We start from the raw sequence: 23,205 nt of genomic DNA, 5'->3' as shown, positions 1-23,205 counted from the left end.
CTTTGCAATGCTACTTGAATTCAGGGTAACGTTAGATGTTACTGACATTAAACCATGCTTAGTGCAATTCAGATTCACCGGTAAAGGTAATTGTTAAGATTTTCTTGCATCGAGTAGAATCTTAAGAGCCCCAGGAAGGGTGTCAGGGTATAATATTTTTCATAAATATATTTTCACATATGATTTTGCTCTTCCTTTCTCCCTTTGGTTTTCTACAGGACTTTGACGGGCCCAAATCCTAGCTATCATGTGAAGGCTTTGGCTTTTGAAGGCTCATTGTGCCATTAAGCTGCGCTGCCTTACCCAAGGCACTGGACTGTAAAAATGTCACCACCGGCATGACCAACATTACTTATTTAAGATCACTACATCAGGAGGCAACCTCGCCACCAACAACGAATTGGCTCCTTGGGCACAAAGGTGCTATGTTATTACTGTACACCCTAGGCTTTTATGCCTCCCTTGGCCTGGCTGCCCCTCAGGGCAACTTCCCCAGGCTCGAGAACATAGGGGCATATAAATCTGTCAGCACCATGCCGACGAGGGCCACATGTGGAATTCCCGAGAGAAGTACTTTCTGTCAAGCCGGCCAGGTTCAGGAGGATCTCCACACCTGTATCCAGAAGTTCTGTATCCAGGAGTGTCCGTATAGCTCCTCTACGCTAGACTACACCGACATCCTCGCCACAAGTGTGGGCATGTGCTGGAAGGGTGATGCACAGGACCACCGTCCAGGAGCGGAGGCCGATTCCACCAGCTTCATCTTTCCGACCTCGAGAGGTTGTCAGGCTTCCCCGTCAACTCTAAGCTTCGGCCCAGCGAGCTCATTTACTCTAACAGTGTGGCTGAAACTCGAGCAAGACGCTGTAATGTAAGTAGACACATGTCCAGAATTTTCCCTTAAGAAGATCAGAGAGGCAGTGCAAGTGTTTCTGTCACTTAGAGAGTGAATATTTTACTTAATCAACCGGATCAGTTTCAATACCTGCTCCGTTCCAGGAAAAGAATGACTTGTTAGAACACCGCTGTATGATCTAAACCTGATATGGATTAGCTTGGCTGCTCGCCTTGCCAGAGCTGGTTTTATTCAAACTATAGTTTCCTGTGTAGTTGATCCCTACTCAGCTGTTGGTTGTCCTCACCTCATTTTCAGACATTTCCTCTGTTGTATCTCCACTTTGAAACCCTGTTGGTACATGGAACACATTCTGTGAGGAGTCCTGCAAAGTTGAAAAAGCTCTGAGCCCTGTTTGCTCTGCTCCGGCAAGACCAGCTGTGGCCAGTTTTAGATCAATGAAATGAAATTGCCACAGTGTTTCCTGAGCTCTGGCAAAAAAGCATCAACTCAAAGGCCACTTTGTTTTTCCACAGCACAGAAAATGATATAGTTGAAAGTGGGTGATGGGATGAAAGGATGGAGTCAGAGAGGCTGTAGAAGAAGAACAACTGTTTCAACATTTTATATCAAGTGCAGAGCATGAAAAGAGAGAGAAAGCCACAAGCCTGTACAGTAGTGTTGAAAAATAAATAAGAGAGTCTGTGCGGTCAAGGCGGTTCATCTGTCGCATTTTCTCCTTGAAGCGGCGTGAGGCAGAGTCAACAGGCTTGCGTGTTTATTCTGTTCTTAGTGAATTAATTGGCCTGTGTTTAATACCTACCTAAGATCCCCTTGGTAATATGACATAAAAATATACACCGCTCAGATGTAGTTTTTTGGAACACTTGCCTCAGTAGACATATTGAATACTAAAACGTTGCATTCCCTGGAGAAGCCTGGCCTAATTGCAAGTGGAGCAGGCAGCAGAAGCTTGGCTGTAGGTGAGATGTTTTTGACTCCGGGGCCAGCCGCAACCTGAGTACAAATGCTTTATGATTTATTGGATGTTGTGGCCTGTGTTCGTAAATGCTGCTGTTTCCTGTAAAACGTCTGTAATGGTGTTTCATATGACAGTGTATGAGGGTGTCTTCGAGTAACAAGAAAAGGCAAATGGAAAATATTGATACAACATGCATAAATGTCAGAGTGATGGTTATTTTAGATGGCAACAAATTTCCCAGTAAAAGAGAGTTGTTGGATTATCGTAAAGATATATTTTGAAGGCGTATTGATTGTTTGCTAATGTCTTTCACTGTTCCTATATGAAATAATGAGGTGCTACATATGAAGATGCATTATGCAATTCAAATTATTTAATGTAAATTTAGGACTGTTCTGGATATTCTTTTATGTGGCTCATTTTGAGTACTTGAATTTCTCTCAGCCAGTCATTAATGTTTGTTTTCCTAATGTGCAGGACTTTAATGGAAAAGAGCGCTGTGGGCAGACTGGTGCTGCTGGTGACAGTCTCCAAGGATGACATTCAGATCCACTACGGCATTCACAGCAAACAAAACTTCTCTATAAGCATGGAGACTGCAGGTCATATTAGCATAGGCATCTGGACACACATGGCTCTACAGGTAGGCAGCATGTTTCTATTCTCTTATTCTTTCCATTGTAATTTATATCACATGTTATTCAAGACAACATGACAGCATGTAACTTCATGATGTGATATGCAACTGTAAAGTCAAACTGAGTATGTAGTGGGAAATAGGGCAGGACTTGATTTTATTCATCAGGATTTGTTTGGATCACTTTTGGATAGCTGTTATGTTATTGTTTAATTTTTGGTTATGTTTACAGAAAATAAAAGTTGTTTCAGGAGTGGAAAGTTACTGTATATTTTCAATACGACGATGTATTAATAAAAAATAAAAATTGCAGTTGAAATTTGTCAAGATATTTAATATGTTACAAATCAAATTCCTGTTGCAGTAGAAAATGCCTCAGGACAGAAAATTGTTTTTGTCAAACCATTTCATGATGTAGGCTAAATGGTTTAATTTTAATTTCTTGTGAATGAGATTTTTCAGGCATAAAGAGGCTTGATGTGATCAAGATTATTTGAATATATATTGTACAATGAAGTATTTCCTGCTGCTTAGGTGTCAGTAGGGATGAAAAGATTTTCTAACATTGTGGAAGAAACCATATGATGTAATAAGCTTGTTCAGGTGTCATGTAGGGTTGCTCTGGCAACACTAAATCTCCATCCATTCATATTTGAGGTAATTATCCGCTGAAAAATATTGATATTAATATTGTGTCGGGAGAACACGCTGCAGGTTCTAGCTGAAACCATGTCATAACAGATTTCCACTATGGACAAGATGCATGAATAGAAGGCGTTAATTACAGTGGTAAACATCTGCTTTCCTGCAGCTGTGAGGGCAGGAAGGGGGAAGAGAGCAGGTCAACCCCTCATACACCCCGCTCTGAATACATATCAACACACACAACAGGTCCGGTAGCTCCTGCTTCATTCCTGTCAGAAACATTCGGCTGCTTTTGCCTCTGCTTTGTTATCAAAGAATGATCTGCATCCAGTTCAGCAATGCAAACATGAAGAGCACAAAACTGGAATTGCTGGGTCATGTTTCATTCTCAGCTTTCAGAGACCTTTGCACTGACAAAGTACCAGTCAGGCCCATTAGGACTGGCTCTCTGGCATTGTTCAGCTTTGGAAATGGCAGCCTGTATCTCTGTGTCAGAAATGAAAGGAAAAGGAGCAGAGGATAAACTTGGCCATCATCAGGAAACAGAGTGCTCTGTCTGTGGAGAGTATTACCTTACAATAGTAGTGATTATTATGGCTTTAAATTGCAATCGTTCAGATTATGAATAGCAGGTTGACTTCTGGGACAGAAAGCATTATTATGATAATGAGATCCTTCCCACAAATTCACAGGTAATATGCTCCCTTCCTGTGACAGCCTTGACTTGGACTACATAAGATATATTTTCTGTGCCCATTAGGAATTTAAACTGCAGACCGGCCAATGTATTCCAGGGACAAAATTAGCCTATTTTCAGCCTTAACTCTTCATGGTGGTCTACTTGCCGAAGACTATTACTGACACAGTCTCTAAGTACCAGGTTTCAGGCAAGCCTTTTTTTCCCCCTAGGTACAGAACTATCCCTTGAATATGATTATGAAAAACATTAATGTGTAAACATTAAAAAAAAAATGATTGTTTGTAACTGTACAACACTTATATGAATGAATTATGCATCTGCCTTTTTTTAAAGTGACAGATAGACCTTTTAACTGTAAAATTACATATTTTCAATAGACTAGTTAGTGGTTTACTTGAGCAATTAATGATGTAGTTGGTCTTTAGGGTGATTTAGGGTCAGACACCTATCAGATGCATTTCTTAGGGATATATTCATGTTTTAATAAGATAAATGACAGGTATTAAACACAGAAGATAAATAACTCTGACTCTTTATATATTCTACAAAAATGGAGATATACAAATTATAAGAAACCCATTTCTGAGAAATATCTTAATTCATTACAAAGTACCAAAAAATCAGCATAAACTAGTCGACCTCAGTGCTCAACTAGTCCAGTGTTTCCCAAACCTTTTTAGTCTTATTACATGATTCATCAACACCAAACTAAAATATATATTCTTTCAACACTTATTGCAGCCTATTGAATTTCTTTAAAATGAAAGTGAAAATGCCATTATGCCATTTTTAAGGTTGTTTATATTGTTTTATGAGTCTCCTAAAACAGGTCTACATGCATGCAAGTTCAAAAAACATGTTAGTTTTCTCAGAAAATAGATTTAATTTTACCTCATATCTAAATGATTCATAAACGACTCGTGTGAAGCAGTTCATAGAATCAGTCTCTCTAAACCCCTCCTTTCTGTGAGCCCTCACTGCTGTGATTGGTCAGATGGCACAGTCCTTTGTGATTGGTCCAGAGCCGTGGAGAGATCTCTCTACGGCTCTGGATTGGTCTACCGCATACAGCGCCTGTCATTACCGTGACAGAATGGCAGCCCTGGAAGCTTGTCAATACATAGAAAATATTGTATGGATTGTAGCTTACCAACTCGAGCCAAATTCTGATGATGAAACGGTTGAAGTGGTTGATTGACAAAAGACTGATTCAAAAGCATGACTGGAGCAGGACATTTCTCAGTGGTAAGTGTCAAGTGTTGACAAGTATGTGGTAATTATGAGATGTGATCAAACAAATTTTCTCTCACAGCATAGGAAACAGCGTCTTCTCGAAATTATGTCAACCACTTAGAAACTTTACTGTGTTTGTGGGCAGGCAAGTTGGCGACCTAAAACGTGGGCGGACATTATGCAAATGTGTTACTTCATGGCGTAGAGCCGTAACAGAGTAAGATTCAAATTCCTGACAACTCGTTTCGGCGATCGTGAGTCGACTCTTTTTTTTGACAGATAATAACTTTATCTGTCATGCACTGTCGGCGTCAACTTGCAGATAGTTTATGTTCACATACAGCTACATGACACACTGCATGAAAGATAATTGTCGAAAAGACATAATAGAGGCACTTTAAGGTGCTTCCAAAATAAAGAATTTTAGCTGAATTAATTGTATTTTTTTATTTATTAATTGAATAAGTTAAAGTACTATAAAAAACATGGGATCATTTAAATTTTTATGGATTAATTTTATTATATTGATACTCCAAGTAATTTTTATTTTGAGTCAATTCCTGTTTTATACTGTAGGTTTAACAAAGCAAAATCAAAATCTTTCCAAGTTCCCCCATTAAAAGCTGCTTACCCCTGGTTGAGTTAACTGGACTAGCTGACCATCCAGACCCATCCATACTGTTAATATTAGTTATGCATGTTGTATGTCTGTCATGTGTCATTGCTCCTTTCTTTTTCTTGCAAATATAAACCTTATGAGACTATGAGCTTTGGTTTTTACTATCCGTATCATAATCATTATCACATTACTTTCACATTCCCTTAGGGTCATTTTGGAATTATTTGTTGTCTTTAACTCTGCAACTGACTGCCAGTATAGTTTTGTCAAAACAAGCCGCCAAATAATTAAGCATCCTGACAGGTAACTGTCTTCCTGCTGCATGCATGTTGAGGAAGCCTCTATAGTCAAAAGAAACTCCCAGTAAAGAGAGTGGAGGAAGAAAGAAACACTCAAACGGAATACAACATTACAGCATTTAGAAAGGCTTCAGGGAAAAAGAAAAGTGGAACTGATCTGTAGGTGCTTGTCTGTAGTCATTACTTTAAAAGGAGAGTGAGAGCAACAGAGGAGGAGAAGCTGGAGAAGAGTGATATGCCTTTTATGCTGCCCGCTTGGATGATGATGAGGAGCGACAGTGGGCTCCTGTCGGTTGTTTGTTGTGCTGCTTATTTTGGGTAATTTGTCTCTATGAAGTTGTGGGCTGTAATCGAGATCAAGCAAGTATCGAGACTCGGCAGAGAGGAAAAGCACAACAGCGTTCTTTTTGTCTCTTTGCACGTCAGTTCAAAACCGTGAACGTATCACAGCGTAGCTGACGAGCCTTGGCAGGTCTCGACACATGAAAAGAGTTGTCGAAGAGGGAAAGTTGAAAATGTTAATGCAAAAGAGGAACAGTGATTACAGCCACTCCTCAACGTAAATCTGAATTATCATATCAATGCGTGTCAAGTGCCTGTCATGACAAAAAAACACTCTTATGAATGGTTAAAATTTCTTGTTCTTGCATATGAAGGTTGGAACTTTGATGCAGTTCTTCGCTAGTGAAGTGGACATCATCACATGTACAACTTGTCCATTTTATGGTATCCATGCCAAAAACATTTTACAATTTAAAAAGTTGCTGTGATACCAGGTACAGACACAACCTAAAAAGTTTCAAGACATAACAGATACATACCTCACCAAAACTTATTCAAGAGTGAGTTAACTCAGTTGACTGAGTTATGCTTCTTGAAAACGTATTTACCCCTTTAGTTTCTTATTTAGAAGTTGAACTTAAACCATAATCAGTTTCCTTTTTGATTGATTCTATATCTCCTGAAATGACAATGTTTTTTCATGCAGTTTCTTTACTAATGAGTAGAATCATAAACTAATGAGTAGAATCATGAAGTCTTAAATATGTATTTAGTTCTTTAATATGTTCTTTAATTTGTTTGGGTGAGGGTGTTTCAAGAGTCCTGATGTGCAGTCCAAAAGCATTAGGACTGTTGTGTTTACATGTTCCAGACAGACTGCCAGTCTGTACATTAGTAGTGGGGATTTTTGAATGACTCTTTCTGCAGGTTGACAGTTGGTGGTTTTATGAGTGAGTCATTGAACTGTTAACTCCTTGGTTTTAAAACAAACATTGTTTCATTCGCAAGCTGAACAAGTGATTTTATGAGTGATTCACTGAACCATTTAATCAATAGATTCACTATAAACACTGATTCTCGCAGAAGACAAACAAATTATAAGTGCATCATTTGTATTAAGCACTCAACTGGTTCATTCAGTGTTGCTCAGAGATATGCACCTGTTAATTCTGCTTGAATTCATTTGGCACTATTTTTATTGAAAGAGCAGAAATAGACAATAAAGTAGCAACATCGTGTCTAAAATGCTTTTAATTTATTCAATATTATCCCTTTATTTATTGAACAGTATTGTTTATAACAGTATGTTCTGCAGCTTCTGTGGGAAACAATCTGAAACTGTGCTCTTGTGGCTGTTTATATGTTGTCTCTGGCTGTTCGAAGTTCGTGAGAATCCCACAAGTTAATGAACATTTTCACGCACAATTAGAGCTTCCACAAGGGTCTAGGCTTTGGCCGTGGCATTTCGATCGCAGAGGCTTGCACTGTGGCAGACGCTCGTTCTCCAGGGACATTTGTTTTGGCCAAGAGCTGCCGAGTCTCAAGCTCTTAACCCGAATGTGCACATGCCTCATCACCCTGCGTGAACTTCACCCCACCCAAAGATAAGTAGGCCAGCCAGCCCATGGCCCAGGGCCCCTTGAGCCAAAGGACCACTAAAACCGGGGTGATGTGGTGGGGTTGGCGAAGGGTAGCTGGATGCCTCGAGTCAAACTATCTGTGTGAGAAAAAAAAGATAATGCGGGATAATAAAATCCTGTAGGCAGCTCGCTTTCACAGTATATGTTTAGTAATACAGTCTTTAACACAAATAGACTTTCACCTCCCTTACCCTGTTGCTGTACGCTATGGTTTTTCATTATTTTTCACATGGAAAACACACATTTCAAATTCTAAATTCAAATATCGAGAATATCACACAGATGTTTATCTTTGTAGATAAAGGTGTGCTGTGAATAAACTTTGCCGAAGCACAGGAGTAAATCTCTAGCAGAGGAGACATCAGCTGCCCTCTGGCTCTGGCAGGGGAGCTGGCAGCGGGTCAGCTGACCTTTCAGAGCTTCGCATGCCACCCAGAGTGATGGAGACTGATTGGCAGCACAAGTGAAGGTGAAACAAGGTGGATGGAGGCAAGGAGAGTTTCCACCTTTCCCCAGCTCACTGTCCACAGGCACCGGAGGCCATGAGTGGCAAATAAATCACCCCAAAGTGTTGACAGGAAATTAGAGTCTTTTCTGCTTTAAGTTCTTGGAGTTGACTTCTACAGGAAATGGACGTCTTGCAGTACTTGTGAATATACTGATTTTAAATTATGCATTGTAATGAGAGGAAAATACACTGGCCTTTTGAGAACCCCCAGCAATGACGTGCAGAGCATTGTTTAATCTGGTCTATTGAGGCGTTTATATGTGTTTCAGCACATCAATGTCAGATGGAATTAAACATTTGCCCAGAGATGGGCTTTCCTTGGCAAGTTTTATCAGGAGTCTTTATTCAGATTAAAGTCAGAGAAGATCAGTGGCGGATGGATATAAATCAAAAGGGGCAGTGCTGAGTGGCAGTGCTTCCTGCGAAACTGGTAATGGCCATAAGTCGATATGAGCAATTTCACAGTATATTATGTCTCTCAGACCGGGCATGAGTAACAATGACAGACGGGCATACGGCCACGGGGCAAAAACCATCCTGGAAATCGTCCACACTGATCAGACAGATCAAATGCATTGTGTGGCCACAATGGAGTCCTGTAATCTGTCATAGCTGTGGGGTCGTGGCTCTTTGCAGATGTGGCAGAGCTGATTAAGTCTCCTCTGTTTAGTTGCCACTGCCCTTCTGCCTAGTTAGCATGTGTTTATTGCTAGTGAAAGGCGCAAGAGGGATGGGTAGAGGAAAAAATTAAGTGTACAATCCTGGATCTGAGGCCTGTCAGGAGATGGATGGGTAGCTCGTGGCACGCTGCCCCCGCATCTGCAATCTGTAAAGTGTTCAGCAAAGTCATATGAACACACCAGCACTCAGTGCACTACATAAATAAAGCTGGACTGCAATAAGTCAGGTGCTAAAACGCGCCGGTATGTTAAACCTTTCTGGCATTTCTAAATAAACGGCAATTCATCAAACAGAAAATGTTGCATGTGCACTACATTGGCTCAATTATATATTTCATTTTTGGTGGTAATAAATAATGAGAGGCTACATGAAATGTGGGATTGGTTATTTCACTTTGATGGTTGTTGGAGACTTGTAATCTTGCAAGTGCATGATATATGTGCTCACTTGCTTGGTATGGTTTTCAATTCCATAAAGGTTATATCAATATTTTAACCGCTTAAACATCTCATGATTTTGAAGGGCTGATGCTTAATGATTTTTTACAAACTATTATAATTTTTTAAATTTCATCTTTTAACAAATTGCATAATTATCAACCTCTTTGAGCGAATACTTTAATTACCTTTGGTTTTATGTACTGTATATATATATATATATATATATATATATATATATATATATATATATATATATATATATATATATATATATATATTATGTTTTTTTATGTTCTTTTTTATGTTTTTCAATAAGTCTGGCTGCCTGGAAAAGTAATAGCATGCCTGTCCTTCAAAATGTAATACAGTATGTACGACAAGGACTTTTTTCAAATTAATCAAATGAGTTTTAAACATAAGAATAAGCAATCATAATAATCATGCTTGCTATAAGAAACTCCACTAATTAAAAAAGCAAAAACATGAACATCATTTCAATTTTTTTTTTTGTTCTAATGTTTACAATATGTATTGCTGGTGGGTTGTCTTAAACCTTACCTTTTCACTATGGCTCCCCAGAGAAATGAAAAATTTTGATCCATAGATGAGCCATAGCTGTAGTTCTCCTTGTGTTTTAAGTCAGAAACAAGTGAGAGGAAAGGTAATTAACATGAAAATCACTTGTAGACATTGCTTTTTCCATTCTTGCAATGAAGGTGCATTGAATTCACCTTCCTCGCTCACTGGTGAGAGAGCATGCTTGATTAATATCCTTAATGACAACCGGATCAATTAGGAACATTTGCACTTGTAAATTGCTTGTAAATGTCATGTTTTCAAGAAACAGTTCACTTGAAATCATTATCTTGATGTAAAAAGATTGTAATTCACCACAAATCTAGATATTCCTGCATCAGCAATTGCTGATAAAACAATTTTTCCTTACAAACACTGGTTTATGAACATTTGCTAATTTCTCAGTTTAAAATGTCAAAGCTGCAATTATATTCATTGCACTCGCTGTTTTGTAATGCACACTGCTTGAACATATGGTAAATATTTATTTATTGTTAGAAATGTGTAATCAAATTTAATATTTTATGCCACTAATCATTAAGGTACAACTACTTATCTTCTGCCTGGATTTTACAGGGTCCTCAGCATCATAAGCAAACTTTTTAAAGCTTTTTCTTTATGTGAGGAGGCTTATTCTTTAATGACACATAACCATAACTGTAGAAACTATAGTAATATTACACATTAATAACAAACTAATTAAAAAAAAATAAAACCCATTCCGTACACACACAACAAACAATGAAAAAAAAAAATAAATACATTCCTTCCCGTGTAAAGCATAGCCTCTCAAAAGTTATTACCTTTATTAAAAGCGCTGACACATTGCCTTATATATTTCTGACTTCTCCAGCTCCACAGAGACAATTTTCTTTTCTTAAATAAACTGTCACGCTAGTCTTAATATATTGTTGCCATCCTCACAGCAGGCTGATATAAAACATGTATATGTGAGACTGGTAATTGTATCTTTAGTGTACCTGAGTAGAACAAATGTTTCTCTCTCATGGCTGCGTTAATGTGATAAAGGGGAAATTGGCTTTTCATCAGTTTTCTTCACATTGTAATGGTGGACAGTGAAGAGAGGCCCCGGTGTCAATAGCAGCACCTCAGACTTCCTGTCTGTGATAGTCATATTTCACATCACCACATTGGCATCTCAGTGCATTATGAAACATGTGATAATGTAACAAATTACAAATAGGAAAACCTTTTTGCTTCATTTAAATGATAAGAATCACAGTGAGGTCTAGCTATAAGCCATAAATAAAACATCTCATGTGTTTGCGTTTATGTATGTGTGAGTGTGTATGAGGTGGCGGGAGAGAGTGTGTGTTCAGATAGAAGGGCAGGGCTCCAGCAGGTATCAGTATTAAAAGAGGAGGATTGCTTGTGCTGATACCCTCATCCAGAGTGGAATATTTCTAGAGGCCCTGACAGCTTCTCCAGTGCTGAAATGGAAAGGGCTTTATCATGGAATGGTTTGTCACTCACGCTGCTGCAGACGACTTGGCTTCAGGTTAAGCTTGTATCTGCCCCTGCTTTATGGTCCAAGCCCAAAGATCACAACATTGTTTTTGGTGTGAATTATGAAATCGCTGATATAAAAAGCCCCCAGTTAGATTTTAGAAAGATTGTGCACTGTTGTTTTCTTAGAACAGAATTGGAGGTTAAATTGTCTTCCTTAAACACACAAAAAGGGTTTTAAGTATTTCATAAATCTCATGTCAGATGTTCTGCTTCAGTTTAAAATGGTCGTATTTTATTAGTTTATTCATTTTTTTCCCCCAGAGGATTCTTTCTACAAATACAGCCATAATTTAGTTTTTCCTGACTATTTTTTTTTTTTTTTGCTTTCTCTCAGAACAATTTAAGCAAAACAAAATCCTCAAGATCTCTTTAGACTAAAATAAAAAGTAAAAAAATCTGTTTTCTTCTCAGGATTTCAGAGCAAATGGTCTGAAGTGCTAAACCCTTCCAAAACAAGCTGTTTTTGTAACTCAGTTTAAATAAATGGTTAGTTGTGTTTTCAGTTCATAAACTTTATTTTAAATTATGAAGAATTATTAGCTTTTTCATTTTGTGACCCTTTTAAATATCTTTTTGTGTTGCCACAGACAAAAAAACAACAACGCTAGCTAATATTTGTTCAATATTCACCTCTATAAGGCTGATGGACAGTAGACCTTTAGCAGTTAGGTAGTATTACTATTTCTTAATGTCAGCCAGTGATTATATTACATCTTTGGCTCAGTGTTTTAGGGTGTTGTGGTGTCTTACAACACTCTAAGCGTTGTCATTTCCAACAGATTTAAAACTGAAAAATGTTTAATTGAATACTTTTTCCACCATTTCCAAAATATGTATTTATGTGGCTACTTAATGTAAAGGCACAATACTTTAGGTGAAAAAATGTAGTTTCAGGACTTTCTACTTCTAGTGGGACCTTTGCTTAATAGCCATTGTTATATAAATAATGGCATAAATTTGTTGCACATTCTGGTAAATCCCTGTGCAGATTAAATGTTCCCTTTTCAATTTGAAAGCAGAGAGGAGCTTTTAAGATGTCAGCACCTGCTGATTAGTACGTTACTAAGAGCTCCACAGAATGGCCAGTTATTAATCTGCTCCACACTGGTTTGATCTCATAGGCAGCGTTCCAGACAGGTCAGACCAGTCCCACACTAGCAAAACACACTTGCATTCTAATACAATATGAGCTGGCCAAGTGATGCACATAGCACACAAGCAGATGAAATCAAGGAACACTTTTTTCCCTCCACCTTAAAACACACACATGCACGCATGCACACACACACACACACACAGGTGTTGATATACCTGATGCAATGATAAACTCAAAAAGGAACTCAGCAGTGACAACTTTATTGTGCTGCAGTGGGTACTGTATGTGGCTGTTGGCTCTTGGATTATTGCAGCAAATAAGCTTTGTTTATGATTCTTAAATTTTGTTCATCAAGATAATTTTCACAAAAGAATGACTTATGAATTTTGAAGCCTACATACTAGAATTATAAATCTAAAGTTGCACGATTTCAACATCACCACCACTAACCGACTAACAACTCTTTCAGTCTTTATTTAGAATCCACAAGTTGGAATGTTTGAAAAAGAATAGTTTGTAATAGTATGAGTATAAACACAACAAGGCTGTAAAAGTGGACTAGTGAGTAGATGAGTTTCGCATGATGATGTTTAATTTCCCAGACAACCTCTGTAGTCCCATTTAGCCACTTGTTAGCAACTGCCTTTTTCAAGACACATAAACTCTTTGAAAATCACAAGTGGGGAATTATTGATGTATTTTACTTTGTTGAATAAAATGTAAAAATATACTGAGCATGTGTTAACAATAACCACAGACCTTATTACTGGCATTTAACCTATTCTCTATTTGCTGCCTTGGACATCACAGCTAATGGATGGCACTAGCGAATTTGACTTCATTCTTTTGGGGCTATCAGCCAATCAGCATCATCACGAGGTCATGAATGTGAATGCTAAAGGATTAATTTCTCTAGGTATTTTAGGCATCCTTGGATTATACCTGAAAATATTGCAGTGGCTGCCTTCAGTCTTTATGTTGCTTCGTGTCACAAGCTTGATGGTTGATTTTGTTTGGAGGTCTTTTGGTTGGCTGAAAAAAAAAAAAATCTAACTGTTCACTTTTTTGTGTGAAACATAAGTTGCTTGATATTTCTTTGTTTATTAAATGGTTGGGTAAAAAAAGTATCACACTTGTGCTTTTTGGGCCGCATCACAACCATCTTACTTGTGTGATATTGCTTAAATATCCCATGTCATAAACACTTCATTGTATTAATTTTGACAGTTTTGATGGTACAAAAGGGCTTGATGATACAGTTGGAAAAAATACCCACATATTATCCCAAATCAAAAGTTACTAGAATGGAAGGAGGAGAGGAAATAAAAGCTAGGAAAGCAACAAAAGGAGCACCAGAGCTCTTTCAAGAGTCCGCAGGACTGGTAAATGGGAAGAAGCACTTCAGGATTCATTTACATCACTGTGACGTTTCTTCAGATCTCAGCAGCATGTCATTGGCTGGTTAGAGATTTCAAGAATAGCCTCTCTACAGTTTTCAATCAGTGGCCATGAAAGAGAGCAGCTTAAGGATCCTCCAGTCTAACGCTGCCTTCATCCTTATGGATTTTTTAGTTGATTTATTTCCATGCACCTTTTTTAAAGGAGACTGTGAAAGAACATGCAAATATGAATGTGATGAAGGGGTGTTATCTGAGAAAAGTACCCACAATCATCAGCCATATAAAACATAAATATTAGGTCTGTTGCCTTGCTGCCTACATGACATCCTAAATGTTATGGAACCTTAACATGATACATGGCATATACAAATATTGGGTATAATTTATTTCTCTAATATTTCTCTTATGTTGGCAGCCATATTATAACAATTGATTGAATAATGCACTTTGTAACTTATTTGTCCTATTTCGAATGAATCCATAGATACATAACACAAGTGTGAGCTTGTTCCTGAATGGTCAAGAGGATGATGGCACAGCTTTAGACACACAAACCTTGGCAGGACCAGTTGACGACATCAGCTCAGAGGGTGCTCTGTGGATCGGTTCAAGTTCTAACGGTAATGATTTTTGTACTCCTACATTTCTCTTTCAGGTTTTATCATGCACATTTATATATTTGATTTGACTTCACTTTTTTTTTTTTTCAAATCCTGTCCCCACCTAACAGTATTTCTCCTCAGAATCAAATAGTTTCCTATAACTCAGATTGAGTGTGGAAAAGGACACACTAATTTGCAGACATGTTACATTTTCCATTATAGAAATATTCATAAGCTTGCAACTAATCATAGTTGGAGTTTATATAGGTCAAGGGTCACCATATGGCAACAAATAATCTCCTCATAAATGAGATGAGATGGGATTTCTGTAATACCCCCAGGGAATAAAATACAGACACAATCACACACACACACACACATTTTGAATAGACATTCACAAATAGCATAGACTTGCTAAAGTTTCTTTAAATTCACTCTGCATTCATTTTAATCCTCAATATTGTTGTGTTTGCTTGCAAAAAATGACAATAATTCTGCCCAGATCTCTTAGAGGACACAGTAGGTTGGCTACCAGTTCTGCTAGCTTCTAATTTCCTAAATGGCACAGAAGTACAAGGGAGCAACCCACTGTACTGTATATAGTCTTCAAATAGAGCATGCCTCATTTACTGTCAAACATGCTCACACACAACAGCTTCACATGAAAGTTGCAGTCTGTGTAATCCATTTTGCACACATTTCAAACTCTACATCCAGAGCCCAGGGGTCTGAAAGGCTTGTTTGATTCATATAGAACTCATGTGGACAAAGCATAGAAGGAATTCTAAGATTTAAAGTCAAAGGCTGGTTCAGACAAACATCATGCCATTTAAAAATTTTTACATAAAAATACAAATTTCGAAATGAATCTTTTCTTTTTAGCATTTCTTAATTTAATGGTTATATTTAGCATATGTGCATTGTGGTTTCCATAAAAATATTAAGCAGAACAACTGTTTACAACATTGATAATAAAGACATTTTACTTTGTGTGCCAAATGATTTCTGAAGGATCATGTAACACTGAAGATTGGAGTAATGACAGCTGAAAATTCAGCTTTGCCATCACGGAAATAAATTACATTGTAAAATGTCGTTAAATACAAAAAAGTTATTTTAAATGGTAATAATGCTTTATTTCACAATATTACTGTTTTACTGTATTTTTAATCAAATAAATGCAATGAGTGAGTATTAGAGACTTCTTTCAAAAACATAAAAAATAAATCTTAGAGACCCCAAACTTTTAATCGGTAGTTTAAATCTATTTAATTATGTCATTTAATATTGAATAATCTCTGGTTTGCTGAGTCATTGTTGTGTGTAAGAAATGCTTTTATTATTATGTATGCATTGTAAATTTTTCTTTGGCTTGGCATGTCTTGCATACACATATGCATACAAATCCCTTATTAATTTGTGTGTTTTCTTTTTGTTTTTTTAATGAATGAAATACACTATATAAATACGACAATGCTATATCGTATATAAAACAGACTCAGCACACAAAGATGAAAGGATTTCAGGGCAAACATCTATATATGATGTCTCAATCAGAGCCGGTTATTAGAACAGAAGTGATTATATCTTATCTGGTGATGTAGATGGATCTGCACGTTTAGGTTTGGATCTATGCCGCCCATCCAGCCTGTGGGATTAATGCTCACAGAGATCTGTAAATAAGCATAATAGATCCCACCATGCAGCAAGTGTCTCTTTAACTCAAATAAAGATAAGGTAATCCACTAGTTGCTATGGATCCTGCAGACCGTCTTTAATAGCACCCATTGACTTTCCTTTCTTTTTCTCCCCAGGGTCAAATCAATTCATTGGAAGGATGCAGGATTTTAGATTTTATCCAAAGACGTTAACCAACAGGTAAGTAGTAGGACACAGGGCATTAACATCAGATGTAGCTGCAGAAGTAGTTTTTACAGAGATGTGCTATATTTAATATGGGTCCTGAAGCAAAACTAGTATAGAAATACAGATGTGAACAATTTTAAACCATGCATTTCTGTATTTCAGAGAGATTGAAGAAGTGTACACTGGACAATTTCCTCACCTACACACACAGTCGACATGCCGCTGCCCTGCCAGCCACCCCAAAGTGCACCCCCTAGTGGAGAGGTACTGCATCCCAAACGCAGCCAATGATACCACCCATAACAAAGTTCTCCGTCTGAACCAGGATGCCCACCCCCTGCATTACATCAATGACAATGACATTGGAACCACCTGGATCTCCTCCATCTTTCCCACTTTAGAGCTGCTGGACAAAGGAATAACCATCACTATAGACCTGGAGAATGGACAGTACCAGGTACATAGCCACCAATAATCGGCTTATTATGGGGATGTTGTTCCAGGACCAGGCTCTTGGCTCACCTAAGTTAGTAGACCTAAATTATTATTAGGCTTTATAGTTAGTTTAGCTTCATAATTGTTTGGTTTTATAGGGATAGTTCACCCAAAAAATTAAAATGACCCCATTTACCTAGGTGATATGACATTCTTCTTTCAGACGAATACAGTCACAGTTATAGACGGTTTCAACGGCAACAACATAAACAAAGGTTAATGCGCATGCACACTTTTGTGGCCCTAACTTAACTTCTGCTAGACTTCCAAATAGAATCAATAACAACAGCTAAATAGTCCCTCTAGTGTAGATTATTTTTGATAACAAGCAAAATATTTTTACTGCGTAAATCAGATGGACTTTTGCCAGCAGGAGGTGCTTCAAAGTGGGAAAAACAGGTTTCCCCAATAATTGCTGTACACAAAGCAGCGCTGAGCTCACAACTGCTGCTTTATCAGACTTTACATGCAAGATGAAATAAAAATGACACTGAAAATTTTCTAAAGATAATCTTCCTTCAGAAATACAGTGATATAAAAAAACCTAAACACATCCCACATCACAAAAACCGCAGTACGTGCTCATGTTTATTTAATGAAGCCTTTTGGAAAATTGGTCAGTTTTGATATTGTGGCGAGCGCCACAAATAAATAAATGCATGGGAAACACATCCCACAGCACAACCACCTGAGCCCAGCTTCAGTCTACTCATCACCTTAACTTTAACTCTTTTGTACGTTTGTAGCCGGCGCCATAGCCAGACATACACAGACCAGAAGTTAACTTAGGGCCAGGCGCATGCACCCGATGAAACCGTCTATATTAAATAATGTCCATGCTTTATAATGGGAGTGGATGGTAGCCCAAAATTTTAAGTCCAAAAAATTGCACCCATTCATTATAAAAGAAGTCCAAATGGCTCCGGGGGGGTTAACCTGTTAACCTGCCCCCCGACGCCGGGGTCCTGAACTCCCCTTGTTTAAAGGCCTTCTGAAGTGACGTGGTGCGTTTGTGTAAGAAAAATATCCATATTTACAACTTTATAAACCCTAATCTCTAGCTTCCGCTAACTTTCGTAGCATGTTCACGAGACAGTGGCATCCAGCGGATGACGTAGGACGTAGGCGTAGCATAAGCTCTGGTGAGAATATGCTAGTCTCGCAAGAAACAAGTTTTGTTTACAGCAAAGGAAAGCCAGTGTCCTTTTGGCTTATATTGAAATCCTCCGACATCCTCCTACTAATTCCGTTTTTTTGTTTCACTCTCTCCTCTGCTCTTCCACATTTGACACTTTCGCGTTTATCACTGTATTTCCCCAACATCCTAATACAACCGATATATATCATACACATTAAACTCACACAAACGCATCGCGTCGCTTCAGAAGGCCTTTATTAACCCCCCGGAGCTGTGTGGTCTTCATTTATAATGCATGGGTGCAATTTTTTGGACCAATTTTGGGCTACCATCCATTCTCATTATAAAGCATGGATTAGCCTGAACATTATTTAATATAACTCCTGAAAGAAGAATGTCATATACACCTAGGATGGCTTGAGGGTGAGTAAATCATGGGGTAATTTTCATTTTTTGGTGAACTATCCCTTTAAGGAACATCAAGACACTATATGTGACCCTGTCTGTGAAATCCAGGCTAAAGTTTTAAAATCTCATTATGAGATAACAAGCATCAAAATTTGATTTCAACCATTAATTTCACTATGACTTCAATCTTTGACATGGCCTTACTCAGTCAATATTAAAGATATCAAGGTTACATTTTCACAGAATGTTCTTGACATTATTAAGGATGATTTTGTGTAAAACAGAAAACTTTAGCTGGGTTTTCAAAGGCAGGGTCACATATGGTTTAAAGCAGTGATTCTCAACTGTTTTGACTCCAAAGACCCACTTTATACAAGACAATATTACCTCATTTAGACCCTCATATCTATGCTTATTTGTACCTGTATAACTTCAGTCATAATACAAATGAATAACCTTAAAATTATAATGTCAGTTTAATGTTGCACATCGTTATTTTTAATGTTTTTTTTTTTTTTGGCATTTTAGTTATAATTATGTTACTACAACAACATTTTAAGACTTATTGGGGGCCCCCAGAAAGGCTGCAGAGCCCCCTGATTGAAGACAACTGATTTAAAGTAAGCTTCAGTCAGACATTGTCTATTTGTGTGGATGCTTTCTCAAATCCAGAAACTGGGTAGCATCTTTTCCATTTGAATACACTAAAGCCTACCTAAAGTCTTTTGTGTGTGTCTGAGTGAGTCGCCCAGTCATCCATGTGGTTAAGCCAAGCCGAGCAGAGAGTCCAGCTGTAAAGAAGTAGAGGATTTATGCAGCTCTGCCTCAGTCTCTCCTCTCAATACCAGATAAAACACACCACCACACAGACTTTGAAGTGTCCACTTAGTCAAAGCTGCAACCTGTTTCTCAACGAACTCCTCAAAATGAAGCCACAGAGGGAGAAAGGGAAGAGTAAAGCGGCACTTCAAGCTGTTCTTCAAAGCACCGGCATGCTTTAGGAGGCAGCAGAGCATTGACTGTTGCTGTGCAGATAATAGATAATCCATTGCTGTTTAGTATTTCATGCATATTTCACCCTCTGTCAATTTTGCATGCTTCCTTTATAGGTTTTCTATGTGATACTCCAGTTCCTCAATGCTCAGCCTGAAGCGGTCCGCATTCAAAGGAAGACAACCGGGAGCTCAGAATGGAAGGACTGGCAGTTCTTGGCCAAGAACTGCAGCTACTTTGGAATGAAGGATAACGGGCCTTTGGATCGTCCTGATTCTGTAAACTGTCTACAGTTGCCCAGGTAGTGTATACACCCTCACACGCTCTATATGTCTGTTAGTCCATCCACAGGTGCTTCTGACTCTGATAACAGTCCTTGAACTAATGATTCCTGCCAGGTAAGCTGTATCAAAGTGGGTTGAGACAAGTTCCTACTTTGATAAAAGCAGCGGATTGTCCTTTAGTGAGCTTTTGGAGGATCTAGGAGGAGAAGGGGGTGGAAAATGCTGCTCTTGGCTGCAGCCCAGGCTGCTCAGATCTGATATCTGCTGTCCTTGGCTGCAATCAAGACAGAGTTACTTAGCTGTTATGGACCACACAAGCACCTGGTTTCACATGCATATGAAAGAGAAAATGAGGACAGTTATTTTTATGGGTTTGGGCTGAGAGGGTTATCGTATGTTTTATTTTTTATAAAAAATAAACACTACTCATTAAACATGCATAATTGTCCCTCACAAAATTATTAGAGAAAGGAAGTCTTTTTTTAAATTGTGTGGTTAAGAAACTGCTTCAGCAAACTTCCAAGGGACTGCAGGATGACTTAAAAGTATTAAAATTAATACTTTTTATTAATAAAATAAAATCAAACCAAATAATCTAACTGTGATCTTAAAAAAATAAAAATAAAATCATATTAACTTCCCCTTCAATAACTGTTGTTTTTATTGAAGAACTCTTCTTCAGTGTTTGTGAATCACAAAATTAATCATAGTTAATTTAATATATCACTATATCACACTACATTTTAAGTTGGGTGATGATGAATGTGTTTAAAATGTTAGCTGTACATCCTGCTAAATTTAATCCTGCTTGGATGAGCGCCATATACTGGCCAGATGTTTCACTACTTGTCTGAATATTTTAGTTTACAAACAAAAGCTTCAGCCCAATGGCATAAGGGTCTGCACTTAGACTCTTCAGACATGTCACATCGGAGCATGTGGGGAAAGAGAGACACAGAGAGCACAGGTAGATGGAGAGAGAGAAAGACTTTCTTCACACAGGTTTGTCCTGGATAAGTCTACCAGTATTAGGGCTGAAACGTGCAGAAGTGCTCTATGGATCTTTCTTGAAAGTGAATAATGCTGTAGGGCCTATACCTGTCCTGCCCCCGGTAAGACTTCGAGAACTCTCTCATTCACCCCATTTATTCCTGCCCTCCGAGAGTCTCCCTTTCAAACCCCGTATCACTAAACTATATTTTAAACCTGTATTAGTGAAATTTCCTCTCAGTAGTTCTGAGATGCAAAGAAAAGACCTTTGCTTTTTCAATTTCTTTGATGTTTGTTCATTTCAGTAGCTTGTGACACGTTTCATTTTCAACCTGACAACATGTTACCCTGCTATGTCGGAATAATATTCCTTTTTCTCTTTCTTTTTTTAGTCAGTTGGACTTCCTGGATAGTTTTTTTAGTCAGTTGGATAATATAGGGTACATTTTATGTTTGTTCACATATAGCTATTTCAGTCACCCAAAGTATTTTATTTACTCTGTCATATAGAGTACCCAGGTTTTCCAAAGTATTTTAAAAGAGAAAATGTTTAAAATTATTTTTAGCAATGTTCCATCTTCTTCTGGTTTTTTTTTTTGTCAAATTTTAACCCATTTTGTGCTCTCTTTGGAAGTGTGCTGAGTCCACCTAGTTGATGCTGGCCCTTTGAGAACCACTGCTTCAAAGGCAGCCTGAATATTCTTTTAACAATTGCACACTTACATTTGTGTTTTTTTTGTCTGTCTTTTGTATCAGCAACATACCTATCTCCCGAGGAAATATCACTTTTAGCATGCTGACACCCGAGCCGAACCTGCGACCGGGCTACAATGACTTCTACAACAGTGTCCCCCTGCAGGAATTTGTAAGAGCCACACATGTAAGAATCCACCTCCATGGACAGTACCACACCCAAGATCCCGCGGTTCCTTTCCGTCATCGCTACTACGCCGTGGATGAGATCACCATCAGCGGCAGGTCTGAGCCCAACAGCACCCTGACACCCGTCAACCCCAATTAACTGTCACACAACACAATCTCCCCTTTTTGCCCCATAATTACTATTCCCAGTAACAAAATTGGACATAATTTTGTGGATTTTTTAAAATTTGATTGGATTTCTGTGTTTGATGAGAAAATCAGTAGGCGGATAAGGCAGGATAATTCAGACTTTGATGAGAGCGAAAGGCTGGGGATGGCAGACAAATGATGTTTGCTAGTTTGACACAACTAGGGGCTCGATGACATGTCTGTTATTAACCACACAGAGCAATGCCATGTTTAACACAGATTTTGTCTTCCCGTTAATGGTCTTGTAATTACAGTGTGGGTGCCACATTTGGAAATCACTGGCAGGAAAACTTCAGAACTTGTATTTTTTCTCTCAGAGGCTTCAGATAATCAGACTGAAATGTTCTTCTGTGTCTCTCAAGAATGTCAAATCTGTTCTTTTGTCTCTTCAGATGCCGAGAAATGGTGTTATATGCATGTATACCTTCAGACATTAAACAGTCACTGTTCTTACGACTGTGGTAATTATGTCATTATGCAGGCAGCTGTAACTTGGCTCGCTCTCGCTGTGCGAGTGTGTCTGAATGAGCAAGAGAAGGCAGCTTTAATTAAGAGCTAGTTAAACTGGCACAGTCGAAATCGAGATTTAGGGACTGTGAAATCTCATCATCCTCTGACATTCAGAGGTGTCCCCTGTCCTCCCCACCTTTTCTTTCTTTTTTTTCCCCCTGTACGGCTCTCTTCATTTGCTCTCTGAGACATCGTAACAGCTTCGCCTGAGAAACAAAGGCAGAAAGTAAACAGTAGAGGATTCACCCCCTTAGGGAGACTGACAGTTCAAACTGAGAAGAGGATGTATGTGTGTTTGAGGACTAAAATGTGCGTAAATTCAGCTTTTGAGGTATTCTGACAGGGTGTCAAGCTGTGTCTGGGAGCATTAGTGTCTGCTTTACGCTCATACGGTAATAACCTCCAGCAATAACGACAAACCTCTTTCTTTTCTACTCTCTTCCTCTCTTGTTTGTTGTTACATTGTTTGTTTGAGTAACGTTGGTGAAGGGTGCTGCTTTTAGAGGGAGCCGTGTAAAGATGGGTGGATGATAATGCCAAATAAGGGCCCTTGAGAATGAATAATTAAAGCGGTGACCTGCAGGTGCGTGTTCCGTCTGATGGAGACCTGTCAGGTCTGCTGTTGCACTATGATATTTCCATTGGCATTTATAAATGTTGAATGCGAACATCCTATTAACCATTCACAGAGAGAATGAAGGAATGAAAGACTGATAGAGAGATCTAGAGAATGTGAAAAGGGAAG

At 38.4% G+C, this 23,205-nt stretch overlaps 1 protein-coding gene across 1 annotated transcript in view; it reads left to right on the top strand.

The window, feature by feature from the left end:
- Positions 1–23,205, top strand: part of LOC109054737 (usherin-like) — a 196,342-nt gene that overhangs the window by 1,390 nt on the left and 171,747 nt on the right. Inside the window, 7 exon segments of the mRNA XM_042773393.1 lie at positions 219–871; positions 2,295–2,460; positions 14,588–14,723; positions 16,520–16,583; positions 16,734–17,028; positions 19,722–19,906; positions 21,636–21,857. Coding sequence (XP_042629327.1) covers positions 339–871; positions 2,295–2,460; positions 14,588–14,723; positions 16,520–16,583; positions 16,734–17,028; positions 19,722–19,906; positions 21,636–21,857 — 1,601 coding nt within the window. The 5' untranslated portion in view covers positions 219–338.

Source organism: Cyprinus carpio, chromosome A17 (assembly GCF_018340385.1).
Source record: "Cyprinus carpio isolate SPL01 chromosome A17, ASM1834038v1, whole genome shotgun sequence".
Classification (NCBI taxonomy): Eukaryota; Metazoa; Chordata; class Actinopteri; order Cypriniformes; family Cyprinidae; genus Cyprinus; species Cyprinus carpio.
Note: the sequence above shows the minus strand (reverse complement) of the source record. Positions and strands in the feature narration are given on the sequence as shown.